The sequence below is a fragment of the Salmo salar genome, chromosome ssa07 (genome assembly GCF_905237065.1).
Source record: "Salmo salar chromosome ssa07, Ssal_v3.1, whole genome shotgun sequence".
Taxonomy (NCBI): domain Eukaryota; kingdom Metazoa; phylum Chordata; class Actinopteri; order Salmoniformes; family Salmonidae; genus Salmo; species Salmo salar.
Window position 1 is genome coordinate 37,444,616 of NC_059448.1, and position 14,199 is coordinate 37,458,814.

The 14,199-nt window shown below is 41.1% G+C and overlaps 1 protein-coding gene across 2 annotated transcripts in view; it reads right to left on the reverse strand.

Moving 5' to 3' along the window:
* Positions 1-11,675: 11,675 nt before the first annotated feature.
* LOC106609254 (ras-related and estrogen-regulated growth inhibitor) overlaps positions 11,676-14,199 on the reverse strand; it is a 64,760-nt gene continuing 62,236 nt past the window's right edge. For both annotated transcript variants that reach the window (XM_045721921.1, XM_014207843.2), the window contains one exon: positions 11,676-13,549. In XM_045721921.1, coding sequence (XP_045577877.1) covers positions 13,139-13,549 — 411 coding nt within the window. In that variant the 3' untranslated portion in view covers positions 11,676-13,138. The remainder of the gene's footprint in view (positions 13,550-14,199) is intronic.

A 14,199-nucleotide genomic window follows, 5' to 3' on the forward strand; every position in this document is an offset into this window, starting at 1 on the left:
GAGTAATAAAACTAGACAGATTTAGCCAAGTCGTTTTCACAATAGGTCACTGGGCAGAACCCAAGAGAATATGTACAGTATTACTTGAACTAAGTCATATACATGTAATTGTTATAGACGACAACATATTTACATGGCAGCTCAGTACATTCTTAAATTGTAATAACATGTAAGCTACCAGCAACTGTTCATACTAGAAACAGCAATTCCAAAGGGACCAATTTGACCATGGCCTGGCCCTGCCAATGGATGGCAGAGTTATAATAACTGTGATTGAAACATGGAACATTATTTGTGATACAAATAAGCAGCAAAATTGTCCATTTGAGTTCAAGGCCAGATTGTTGTATCTGCACTGTTGACATGCATTTAATGCCAAAGATACCATGAGGGTAAGGGAGATGCACACACACACACACACACACACACACACACCACCTCCTGGAGCTGTTAGTCTGCTGGGATTCTGGCCACTGAAAGAGTTATCTGCCTGCAGAGGTAAATATGGTAACATGGACCCAAGGCAGGGTGCTACTGTATTAGCAGGAAGAGTTGCCACTGGAGTGTGTTGTGCTGAATGACTGCAGGTGGGCTTACCCCCAGAGCCCTGAGAACCGTCACAACTAGGCCATACATATAGATGAGATGTGTGCAGCCCTCAGGATCAACTAGTCACAGATTTACTTTCCACTCGATCACTAGATAGATCCAATGTTAGATCCAATGTTCTACAAGTGTGCTAGATATGATTTAAAGGTCCCTAACAGTCATTCTGATTGCCATGTAAAACCGTATTTTGCGCTACTAAAATATCACTCATATTATATTCATGAGCTCGCGTTGACTGACAGCTCTTTGAAACGCCTATGTCAAGCAGCGTGAATGCAGTGAGCAGTGTTGCAGTAAAAACATCTCAAGCAAATTTAGTGATGCGCAACTCAAAACAACATTGAAATTGCACCAATGATGTCAAAAATATTTTACATCCCCCGTTTGTCATGTCTCTTTGTAATGCAGTTTACAGCAGCACTGACGGATGTGTTGACTTGACAAATGTGTCAGAGTTTTGAACGACCCTTCCCCGTTTGTTCCATGCTGGCTGAAGACCTAGCTAGCCAGTGTCTAGCTAACACCAGACACCAATGAAAGGGCAAACAAATACATATCTTTGCCATAGATGAATAGGGTTCACTTTTATATTTGCTGACAAACCTAGAGTCAAATTTTGGCTGATGTTTAATGAGCTGGGAAAAAAAATCCCTGAAATTTGCCATACCCACAAAAATATTATTTCTCTCAAAATGTGTGAACAAATTTGTTTACATCCCCCTCTGCTCTTTTCCTCAGGTTGAAGCACATTCCTAACACCCAGACAGACTTAAAGAACTTGGCAACCTCCCATCCATCCATCATCTTGTTCTTGGAGTTTATTCTCAATTTTAGAGAATAACATGTGGATCTATTTCTATCATGCAGAATTGTAGTTTAGCTTGTAACTTGGGAAGCTCATTCAATAATACAGATTTGGGTGATTTCTGTCCCAGGGGACTGAACTGTGTGTATGTTTTTGTTAAATTTAGACCACAATAAATTGAATGAGGTGTTAGTGAAGTGCTGGAACAAAAACCTTTACACCTGTATAAAGAATATATGGCTGTCATGACTTCTATTGACTAAATACTGTACAGTTACCATTTTATTTTGTTAATCTATGCAGGTTTGATTTCTAAGAGCCTGGTAGAGATGGATACAACCATATTACAAGACAGGACATTTCCCTGCATCCAGGTTGAGGCCTGCTACCAGCATGACTTACTGTCAGTGTCAGTAAGTCATGCATATTTTTATATATACAGTGCATTCAGAAAGTATTCAGACCCCTTGACTTCATCCACATTTAATTTTTTTTTAAATAGACATGACTTTGACTCAGTACTTTGTTGAAGCACCTTTGGCAGCGATTACAGCCTCGAGTCTTCTTGGGTATGACGTTACAAGCTTGGCACACCTGTATTTGGGCGGTTTTTCCCATTTTTATTTTCTGCAGATCCTCTCAAACTCTGTCAGGTTGAATGGGGAGCGCTGAACGAGTCTCCTTCCTGAGCGGTATGACGACTGTGTGGTCCCATGGTGTTTAGACAGATGAACGTGGTACCTTCAGGCGTTTGGAAATTGCTCCCAAGGATGAACCAGAATTGTGGAGGTCTACAATTTTTTTCTGAGGTCTTGGCTGATTTCTTCTAATTTTTCCATCATATCAAGCAAAGAGGCACTGAGTTTAAAGGTAGGCCTTGAAATACATCCACAGGTACACCTCCAATTAACTCAAATGATGTCAATTAGCCTATCAGAAGCTTCTAAAGCCATGACATCATTTTCTGGAATTTTCCAAGCTGTTTAAAGGCACAGTCAACTTAGTGTATGTAAACTTCTGACCCACTGGAATTGTGATACAGTGAATTATAAGTGAAATAATCTGTAAACAATTGTCAGAAAAATTACTTGTGTCATGTACAAAGTAGATGTCCTAACCGACTTGCCAAAACTATAGTTTGTTAACAAGACATTTGTGGAGTGGTTGAAAACAAGTTTTAATGACTCCAACATAAGTGTTGGAGTCATTAAAATGTGTATATATATATAGATAGATATATAGATAGATAGATAGATACATACACTGCTCAAAAAAATAAAGGGAACACTTAAACAACACAATGTAACTCCAAGTCAATCACACGTCTGTGAAATCAAACTGTCCACTTAGGAAGCAACACTGATTGACAATACATTTCACATGCTGTTGTGCAAATGGAATAGACAACAGGTGGAAATTATAGGCAATTAGCAAGACACCCCCAATAAAGGAGTGGTTCTGCAGGTGGTGACCACAGACCACTTCTCAGTTCCTATGCTTCCTGGCTGATGTTTTGGTCACTTGAATGCTGGCGGTGCTTTCACTCTAGTGGTAGCATGAGATGGAGTCTACAACCCACACAAGTGGCTCAGGTAGTGCAGCTCATCCAGGATGGCACATCAATGCGAGCTGTGGCAAGAAGGTTTGCTGTGTCTGTCAGCGAAGTGTCCAGAGCATGGAGGCGCTACCAGGAGACAGGCCAGTACATCAGGAGACGTGGAGGAGGCCGTAGGAGGGCAACAACCCAGCAGCAGGACCGCTACCTCCGCCTTTGTGCAAGGAGGAGCAGGAGGAGCACTGCCAGAGCCCTGCAAAATGACCTCCAGCAGGCCACAAATGTGCATGTGTCTGCTCAAACGGTCAGAAACAGACTCCATGAGGGTGGTATGAGGGCCCAACGTCCACAGGTGGGGGTTGTGCTTACAGCCCAACACCGTGCAGGACGTTTGGCGTTTGCCAGAGAACACCAAGATTGGCAAATTCGCCACTGGCGCCCTGTGGTCTTCACAGATGAAAGCAGGTTCACACTGAGCACATGTGACAGACTTGACAGAGTCTGGAGACGCCGTGGAGAACGTTCTGCTGCCTGCAACATCCTCCAGCATGACCGGTTTGGCGGTGGGTCAGTCATGGTGTGGGGTGGCATTTCTTTGGGGGGGGGTCGCACAGCCCTCCATGTGCTCGCCAGAGGTAGCCTGACTGCCATTAGGTACCGAGATGAGATCCTCAGACCCCTTGTGAGACCATATGCTGGTGCGGTTGGCCCTGGGTTCCTCCTAATGCAAGACCATGCTAGACCTCATGTGGCTGGAGTGTGTCAGCAGTTCCTGCAAGAGGAAGGCATTGATGCTATGGACTGGCCCGCCCGTTCCCCAGACCTGAATCCAATTGAGCACATCTGGGACATCATGTCTCGCTCCATCCACCAACACCAGGTTGCACCACAGACTGTCCAGGAGTTGGCGGATGCTTTAGTCCAGGTCTGGGAGGAGATCCCTCAGGAGACCATCCGCCACCTCATCAGGAGCATGCCCAGGCATTGTAGGGAGGTCATACAGGCACGTGGAGGCCACACACACTACTGAGCCTCATTTTGACTTGTTTTAATGACATTACATCAAAGTTGGATCAGCCTGTAGTGTGGTTTTCCACTTTAATTTTGAGTGTGACTCCAAATCCATGGGTTGATAAATTGGATTTCCATTGATTATTTTTGTGTGATTGTGTTGTCAGCACATTCAACTATGTAAAGAAAAAAGTGTTTAATAAGATTATTTCTTTCATTCAGATCTAGGATGTGTTGTTTAAGTGTTCCCTTTATTTTTTTGAGCAGTATATATACTGCCGTTCAAAAGTTTGGGGTCACTTAGAAATGTCCTTGTTTTTGAAAGAAAAGCACATTTTTTGGTCCATTAAAATAACATCAAATTGATCAGAAATACAGCGTAGACATTGTTAATGTTGTAAATGACTATTGTAGCTGGAAATTGCTGATTTTTAATGGAATACCTACATAGGCGTACGGAGGCCCATTATCAGCAACCATCACTCCTGTGTTCCAATGGCAAGTTGTGTTAACCATTTAACATGATACACTTGGATTAGCTATTTGATCAGTAGAAAACCCTTTTGCAATTATATTAGCACAGCTGAAGTTTTTGTTCTGATTAAAGAAGCAATAAAACTGGCCTTCTTTACACTAGTTGAGTATCTGGAGCATCAGCATTTGTGGGTTCGATTTCGGGTTTAAATGACCTGAAACAAAGTACTTTCTTCTGAAACTCGTCAGTCTATTCTTGTTCTGAGAAATGAAGGCTATTCCATGTCAGAAATTGCCAAGAAACTGAAGATCTTGTACAATGCTGTGTACTACTCCCTTCACAGAAGAGCGCAAACAGGCTCTAACCGGAATAGAAAGAGGAGTGGGAGGCCCCGGTGCACAACTGAGCAAGAGGACAAGTACATTAGAGTGTCTAGTTTGAGAAGCAGATGCCTCACAAGTCCTCAACTTCATTAAATAGTACCCGCAAAACACCAGTCTCAACGTCAACAGTGAAGAGGCGACTCCGGGATGCTGGCCTTCTAGGCAGAGTTCCTCTATCCAGTCCTCTGTCCATCTTGTTATTTTTTGTCCCACCCTTCAGCTCCACTCAAGTTGCTGCAGGGGGTGCTGAGGCATTGGCCGGGGTAGCCAGGTGGAAAGGTGTATCAGTTCATAAACCATGTCCCATGGAATATTTTGCAATCTATATGGCACAGCTGTCCATTTTTTGGTCCTTAAATGGAACTGGTATACTTTCTTATTTATCACAATTTTCATTAACCTCTTTTGGTCTTCAATGCAGGGCCGAGAGACAAGTTCCTTCCTTTCTCCCCCTTCCACTTGCCATTTTCGCGGTAATGCTGCAAATAGTTGGTTGTCATTTTGAGTAGAGCAGACATTTCCATATTTTTGTTAACTGCATGTGTGACAACTCTACCAGTCCTATGTGATATAATTTACAAAGATGATATTGTTTTTAAACATTATTTCCAAATATATAGTATTTTTAATCAATTAGTATATTTGAGTTTAACCCTAATATTTGTTCTGTGTTTTCTGATTTGACACACTAAACTGGATTAAACTGAAAATGAAACCAACTTTTTATGGCTTTTTAAAAAATGACTATATTTGAATAGAGGGGGGGGGAAGGCCATTCTTGATCATGGGGTGAGACATTCTTACTAATCTGCTAGAGAACCAGATCAGAGTAAGTGTACCTTTTCTATGACTGAAGCCTTTAGTGAGAGGTCTAATGCTTTAATATTTAATAATTTCTGCCCTCTGAATTCATAGTCGTTATATAAATAGGCCAGTTTAATTTTGTCTGGCTTGCTGTTCCAAATAAAACTGAATATTTCATTGCTCATATCATTTTAAAAACAAGTGTAGGCAAGGCCAGAAGCAAATAGCTAAACTGGGATATGACTAAAGAGTTCATCAGGGTGATTTTTCCACAAATAGACAGTTATTTTACTTTCCATGGTAGCAAGATCTTATCTATTTTTGTTAACTTTCTATTAAAATGTATTGCAGTTAAATCATTTCTTTCTTTCGGGATATGAGTACAGAGTATGTCCTCTTCACTGTCAGACCATTTTATTGGTAAACTACACAGTAATGTAAAATGTATATTTCTTAGTGATACAATAAGTATTATATTATTATGATTATTATGATTCGAGCCCTGAATGCTGATAGGATGACAGCCGTGGTATATCAGACCACTGGTATGACCAAACATTTATTTTTACTTCGCTAATTACATTGGTAACCAGTTTATAATAGCAATAAGGCACCTCGGGGGGGTTTGTGGTATATGGCCAATATACCACAACTAAGGGCTGTATACAGGCACTCTGCATTGTGTCGTGCATAAGAACAGCCCTTAGCCATGGTATATTAGCCATATATCACCCCCCACCCCCTGGCCTTCTTGCTTAAGTATAGTACCCTTATCATAATTAGGTTGTAATTCATAGAGGTTAGACAAAGTATCTAGATCCTCTATGAGGCTGTGTAGGGATTGAAATTGTGGATTTAAAAGAAATCATGAATCATCAGCCTACAATGACACCTTTGTTTTTAAGCCCTGGATTTCTAGCCCCTTGATATTATTGTTGGATCTCATTTTAATAGCTAACATTTCGATGGCCATAATAAATAGATACGCCGATAGTGGACAACCTTGTTTTACTCCTCTTGACAGTTTAATACTTTCTGAGAAGTGGCCATTATTTACTATTTTACACCTAGGGGTTACTTTACAAAACTTTAACCCATCTTATAAGAGATTCTCCAAAATTGAAATATTCCAGGCATTTATATATACATTCCAGACGTACATTATCAAAGGTTTCCCTGATTTTTCATAGTGTTCTATTGTTTCCAGTACTTGTCTTATATTATCTCCAATGTATCGTACATGTAAAAGACTTGGCTGATTAGGATGAATAATATCCAACAATACCTTTTTAATTCTATGCATTTTGCTAGAATTTGTGCATCACAACACAAAAAAGGGGCCTCCAATTTTATAAAAGGACTGGATCTTTATATTTACCGCTTTGGTCCTGTTTCAGTAATAATGAAATCAGACCTTCTTGTTGAGTATCTAATAATCTACCATTTTTATGGGAGTGGTTAAAACATGCTACTAACATTCCTTTGAGTACATCAAAAAAGTTTTGGTATACCTCAACTGGTATGCCATCCAGCCCTGGAGTTTTCCCAGACTTAAATGCTTTAATTGCATCAATAAGTTCCTCCTCTGTAATTTGGCCTTCACATGAGTCTTTCTGTACAGCTGTTAATTTTACATTATTAAAAAAAGCTTAAACTACTTCGCGTCCCCTTTCAAAATATAGTAAAAAGTTTCACTAAATTCTTTTTGGTAGCATTTCTATGTTGAAGATAAAACAATTTGGTGCATTTTTCCCCATTCTATCCAGGTCGCTTTATTTTTGTAATATATTAGACTTGATCTTTCTTGAATAAGTTCCTCCATTTCTTTTTGTTTTTCCCTCTAATGTATTCTGTGCCTCTATGGTACAGTTTTTATTGCGATCTATCTGTACTGTAAGTCCCTCTATTTCCTTTGATAATATTAATTATTTTGACCTAAATTGCCTTTAAAAATGTGTAGCTATTGAATTGCATGGCCTCTAAAGGCACATTTAAAAGTTTCCCATAAAATAAGGGGATCTGCTGTACCTATACTGCTCAAAAAAATAAAGGGAACACTAAAATAACACATCCTAGATCTGAATGAATGAAATAATCTTATTAAATACTTTTTTCTTTACATAGTTGAATGTGCTGACAACAAAATCACACAAAAATAATCAATGAAAATCCAATTTATCAACCCATGGAGGTCTGGATTTGTAGTCACACTCAAAATTAAAGTGGAAAACCACACTACAGGCTGATCCAACTTTGATGTAATGTCCTTAAAACAAGTCAAAATGAGGCTCAGTAATGTGTGTGGCCTCCACGTGCCTGTATGACCTCCCTACAACACCTGGGCATGCTCCTGATGAGGTGGCGGATGGTCTCCTGAGGGATCTCCTCCCAGACCTGGACTAAAGCATCTGCCAACTCCTGGACAGTCTGTGGTGCAACGTGGCGTTGGTGGATGGAGCGAGACATGATGTCCCAGATGTGCTCAATTGGATTCAGGTCTGGGGAACGGGCGGGCCAGTCCATAGCATCAATGCCTTCCTCTTGCAGGAACTGCTGACACACTCCAGCCACATGAGGTCTAGCATTGTCTTGCATTAGGAGGAACCCAGGGCCAACCGCACCAGCATATGGTCTCACAAGGGGTCTGAGGATCTCATCTCGGTACCTAATGGCAGTCAGGCTGGAGGGCTGTACGGCCCCCCAAAGAAATGCCACCCCACACCATGACTGACCCACCGCCAAACCGGTCATGCTGGAGGATGTTGCAGGCAGCAGAACGTTCTCCACGGCGTCTCCAGACTCTGTCACGTGCTCAGTGTGAACCTGCTTTCATCTGTGAAGAGCACAGGGCGCCAGTGGCGAATTTGCCAATCTTGGTGTTCTCTGGCAAATGCCAAACGTCCTGCACGGTGTTGGGCTGTAAGCACAACCCCCACCTGTGGACGTCGGGCCCTCATACCACCCTCATGGAGTCTGTTTCTGACCGTTTGAGCAGACACATGCACATTTGTGGCCTGCTGGAGGTCATTTTGCAGGGCTCTGGCAGTGCTCCTCCTGCTCCTCCTTGCACAAAGGCGGAGGTAGCGGTCCTGCTGCTGGGTTGTTGCCCTCCTACGGCCTCCTCCACGTCTCCTGATGTACTGGCCTGTCTCCTGGTAGCGCCTCCATGCTCTGGACACTACGCTGACAGGCACAGCAAACCTTCTTACCACAGCTCGCATTGATGTGCCATCCTGGATGAGCTGCACTACCTGAGCCACTTGTGTGGGTTGTAGACTCCGTCTCATGCTACCACTAGAGTGAAAGCACCGCCAGCATTCAAAAGTGACCAAAACATCAGCCAGGAAGCATAGGAACTGAGAAGTAGTCTGTGGTCCCCACCTGCAGAACCACTCCTTTATTGGGGGTGTCTTGCTAATTGCCTATAATTTCCACCTGTTGTCTATTCCATTTGCACAACAGTATGTGAAATTTATTGTCAATCCGTGTTGCTTCCTAAGTGGACAGTTTGATTTCACAGAAGTGTGATTGACTTGGATTTACATTGTGTTGTTTAAGTGTTCCCTTTATTTTTTTGAGCAGTGTAAGTTATAAATTATTCTGTCCTGGTTAAAAACAAGTTGTCATCCAATAGGCTTTGATTAAATTTCCAATTTCCTCGCCCATGTGGAAATTCTGTAAGATTAATGTAAATGCCAATTATTTGATGGTTCGACTGCATTCTGTCCCCTATCAACACTTTTTTAAACTTTTGGTGCCAGCAAGAATGACATAAGAAATGAGTTGAGGACAAGCATAATTGAGCCTCCGCCATGAAAATCTCACTAGGTCAAGATATTTAAGCCTCCATATATCCCCTAGTTTCAATTTATCCATGATATTCGTCATTTCCTTAAGTGCATATGGGTGATAGTTTGTAGTGCGATTTCCTTTACGGTCCATTGAGGTATTTAAAACTGTATTATAATCTCCCACTAGAGTCTTGTATTGTTTGTAGGCTTGATAAATGATTATATATATTTTCAAAGAAGCAGGGATCATCATTTATTTGGACCGTATAGATTGAGCCAAATCGGTTTATGTTCCAATAACATATTTAAAAGAATCCATCCAACTTGCGGATCTGTTTGAACAATTTGCACATTCGGATCAAAATAATTGTTAATTAACATCATCCCTTTTGAGTTTCTTTGCCCATGGGAGAAGTATATTTTGCCCCCCCCCCCCCAGGCCTTTTTCGACTTCATCTAAAATTGATGAGTTTCCTGTAAACAATATATATTATATTCCTTCTCTTTTAGCCAGGTAAATACTGATAATATTTTCTTATCTGCTAAGCATTGCAATTATAACCATTTATCATGAGATATGCGTTTCAAAACTATTTTTCATAATATACTGTAGCAGTCAAAAGTTTGGATACACCTACTCATTCAAGGGTTTCTTTATTTTTACTTTTTTCTACATTGTAGAATAATAGTGAAGACAAACTATGAAATAACACATATGGAATAATGTAGTAACCAAAAAGTGTTTAACAAATCCTAAATATATTTTATATTTGAGGTTCTTCAAAGTAGCCACCCTTTGCCTTGAGTGTGGTGTGTCCAAACTTTTGACTGGTACTGTCTATTTTTATTTTTGAGAAACCTAGCTAACATTAGCTACACTGCAGTGATGACGGTGGGAGTTAGCTTTCATCCAGCAGTTTCAATTTAGCTAGATATCTAGCTAGCTAATAGAATTTATAATCAATCAAATGGTTAACTAGCAAATATATTTGTTTTCCCTTCTAAAGCTGCCTGATAAAGCTAGCCAGTTGATAGTAAAGCTAGGATGAATGAGGCCAGCTTGCTAAGACAATAGCATCTGTCAATGCAATGGCTGGTCTGGAGTTCATCTGAAATGTACCATTATATTTCACATGATAAGCAAACTACTGTCATGCCTTTACACAAAAGAATGCAATGAATACAGTTAACAGACAATTACTTTCAAGTAGATAGTTTTGGTTTCATTTACCTCATCCTCTCTTGCGCATGTGGGTAGCTACTTCCTGAGATTTGATTAATGGAACAATCCAGCCAATGGTTAGGTTGCTGTGGTTTTGGCAGAGGGAACTGATTGGTCAGGAGTAAAAGGTCCTGCAAATCACATTTTTACTTGGGAATCTCTTTCTCCAAACTTACAATACTTTTTACAAGCTTATGAATCTCTTGGTAACGTGACAAGTGACAGAACTTCGAGCGCATGCAGCTTCAAAATCTGCAAGTGTATTTTTGATTCACAGCAGAATATTCATACTCGTAAATGGACTTGTAATAATATTATACTTGCAAATTGTATTGAATGTATTCAGATGTCAAGTTAAGTTTGCGACCGTGGTAAAATCTTTCACACATGATACATGCTTGCAAAATTAAATTACACATTTGGGAATCAAACTTGCAACCACGAATCTCAATGTGCGACCATGAAATTCAAAAATACAAACTCATGTAGTTCTGTCATCATTATAATCCCATAGATACAGCATCTTCTCTAACTGGTCTGTGTCCAAGAGACATCAGCTAAATCCATTATAATTTGAATAGACAAATGTACAGCCTACATCTGCAAGCTAAGAATCAATCTACAGGCCTGTAGTATTCAACCAGTCATTGGATGGAGAAATGTACACACGTCCGCGAGCTATAAATCTATCTTTAGGCATATACTGGTCATGTGATGGGGAGCTAACTGTCTCCAGCTGTGTGCTACTGGTTAGGGACCCCAGAGGGAGGAGAACTGGGGTTGTAGTGGTCCCCTGGTGCAGTATTTTGAGAGATTCACTACGTAGTAATTACAGTAGGCCTATCCGCCCTGAGACTGGACACTCCTAAACAGCACCGAGACTTTTGTGTGTCACTCGAAACCATAATGCGAACTATGCAGCTTTGTTAGACTGTCAAAAATAACAAACAATGAAATTTGTTTATGCACGACAACATACTGTTAAAGATGAATCAGAAAAGAGACATTTTCAAACTCGTCTTGGATATACATGTATCTAATGTTTAATTACAATTGCACAGCAAATTTGTTCGTTTTATCCCCATTCTCAAAACTCAGAGACAGGTCGGGTACATTGGATAACAAAGAAACAGCATTTGGTTAAAATACAGGAGACATGTCGACCATTTTGTCTGCCTCTGGGTTATGTACTGTACACTCATTTGAGACCAATGATAAAGGCAATATTATACATAGTTTACAATTAAGGTACATTTAGAACGTCCCTGGAATTTGAACCGGAATGATGGATGGTAACTAGTCCCCTGGATGGACGATACCGTGAAACAGTATTAGCATTGATTTACAAACTGAAAACTTTGGTCTCTATCTTATTCGATCTTGTTTTAGGTTCTTTAGATGAAAAACGTATTTGAGATAGGACAGGGCTATAGAGATCCTATGCTTGGTATGAGATGGGGGTTGAGGTTTGGGTGGGGGAGACATCATTTGATGTCATAATAGTATGATGGACATTATGTGGATAATTGTTTATTTGACCAATCGTGTCACAGCTCAAAGGATATGTCAACAAGTACCCAAGGCCAACAGAGCTCTGCAAACGGACAACATAATGATCTAAGACCATGAAAACTCTTGATGTTTCATGAATCCTTTAACGCTGCTCAAAGAACATGCATCCGTTGGCCTAGAGCAGTGTTCCCCAACACCGGTCCTTGTGTAGCCCTGGACTAACGCACCTCATTCAACTCATTGAGGGCTTGATGATTAGTTGACAAGTGGAACCAGGTGTGCTTGTCTAGGTTTACAATAAGGATGTGTACTGGAGGACCAGGGTTGGGAAACACTGGCCTAGAGCACATCAAAACATTATCCCACAAACAAGCTACAGGTAGAGGAAACTACAAATCGTTTGTCCATCATTTCTAATAAACAAAGGTTGGGTTCATGGACAATATTTTGTTTAAAGTTGGTGGAGCTGTAGCTACAAAACTGGGGTATTCACTACGCTGCTCAAGAAGGAAGAGTGAATTTCAGAGATTTGAGACTTCTGAATAACGGACTCTCCCCAACTTCCTTGGCAGTATACAGAAATGTCCCAGTTGGCTATGAAACAAAAGCATCTTCACCTCCCTCACGGACAAAGTAGTTCCCATCATGTGATTATTATGTTACCCTTTGTGCTTCTGACCTTTAGTTGTGGAGCATGGTCAAAGAGCAAGTAATAATAGCCAACAGCCTTCCCCTTTAGAATCAGTGTTGAATGGAGAGCGATTTTTGGCACACTCGGTATCAATGCAAATCTTCATTGATTTGTGCATTGATACTAAGTACAAAGAGGTTCGCTGTTCATTCGTAATTTTATATTTGTGCTCTTTAGGAGCTTGGATGGCTGTATGATATTTCTACACATCTAAACCCTTAAAATCTGTCACTTTGTTCTTGAGTTTATCCTCTTTGTGAAGTGTGCTCAGCGGCTACCCCTAGCTGCTGATCTTGGTCAGCATCTTGTTGATGGCCTGCTTGACGTGGGTGGTGGAGCTACGGCGCCTGGCCTTGCCCTGGACCACTTTGCGGCGCCTCAACTCACGACACAGCTCATGGAATGCTTCCGCCACCATGCCACCCTCGTCGGCGCACGCCGAGCACTCGTAGAAGGCGCACGCCATCTCGGCAGCCAGCCGCTCGCCCTCCTCTGTGCCCACCTGTCGGGCATGGTCTAGGTCGGCTTTGTTGCCCACCAGAACCAATGGGACATTCTTGGGTTTCTTGACTTCCTCTAGGAGGCCTCGCAAAGGTGCCACTTCATCAAAGCTGCCCCGGTCAGTGATGTCATAGACGATGACGAAGCCATCGCCCCAGCGCATGTGGCTCTCCTTCTGCTGCGTGTCCTCCTGAGGTAAAGATACAGGAGAGCAGGATCTTTTTAGCAACAATTTTTCAGCAACTAGCTAGCTAATTACAATACTGTTGACCAATAGGTTGTTGTCTGGCATATCCACAAATATAGGCCCACTTGTCAATATACAAATATAAGCCCACCAATAGGCCCACTTGTTGTCTGGCAAAGAAACAATAGCTCTATGCAAGCCTTCATTGAACAAGTGATGGAGTATTGAGGCATCTGAACAGAGCTTTTTATAAAATAACTTCCACTAAGTTTTCAGCTGCACATGATTGACTGCACATGTTTGTAATGGATTCAAATGCTTTATTTCTCCTTTCTCAACATAACACTTTTTTAATCCCCCAGATTTGAACAGTCGGCTACCCTTCTGAACAGGGTACAAATTTAAGCAGCTGCTCCTGATTTCATCAAGTCGGTACAGCCAGTCCTGCCATAACAAAACTTACTAGTCGTGTGAGGGAAAAAATTAAGTTTTAAACTTGCATGAGCCAGAGATATTCTTGACCTCAACTGTTATTGGCAACAATAACTGCTGATAACTCACATTGAACATAGTAATACTTGACATCTATATAACTGACCGACTTTTGAACTTATCTGATTTATGAGGTATAAGGATGCCTTCGTGGTCCAAGA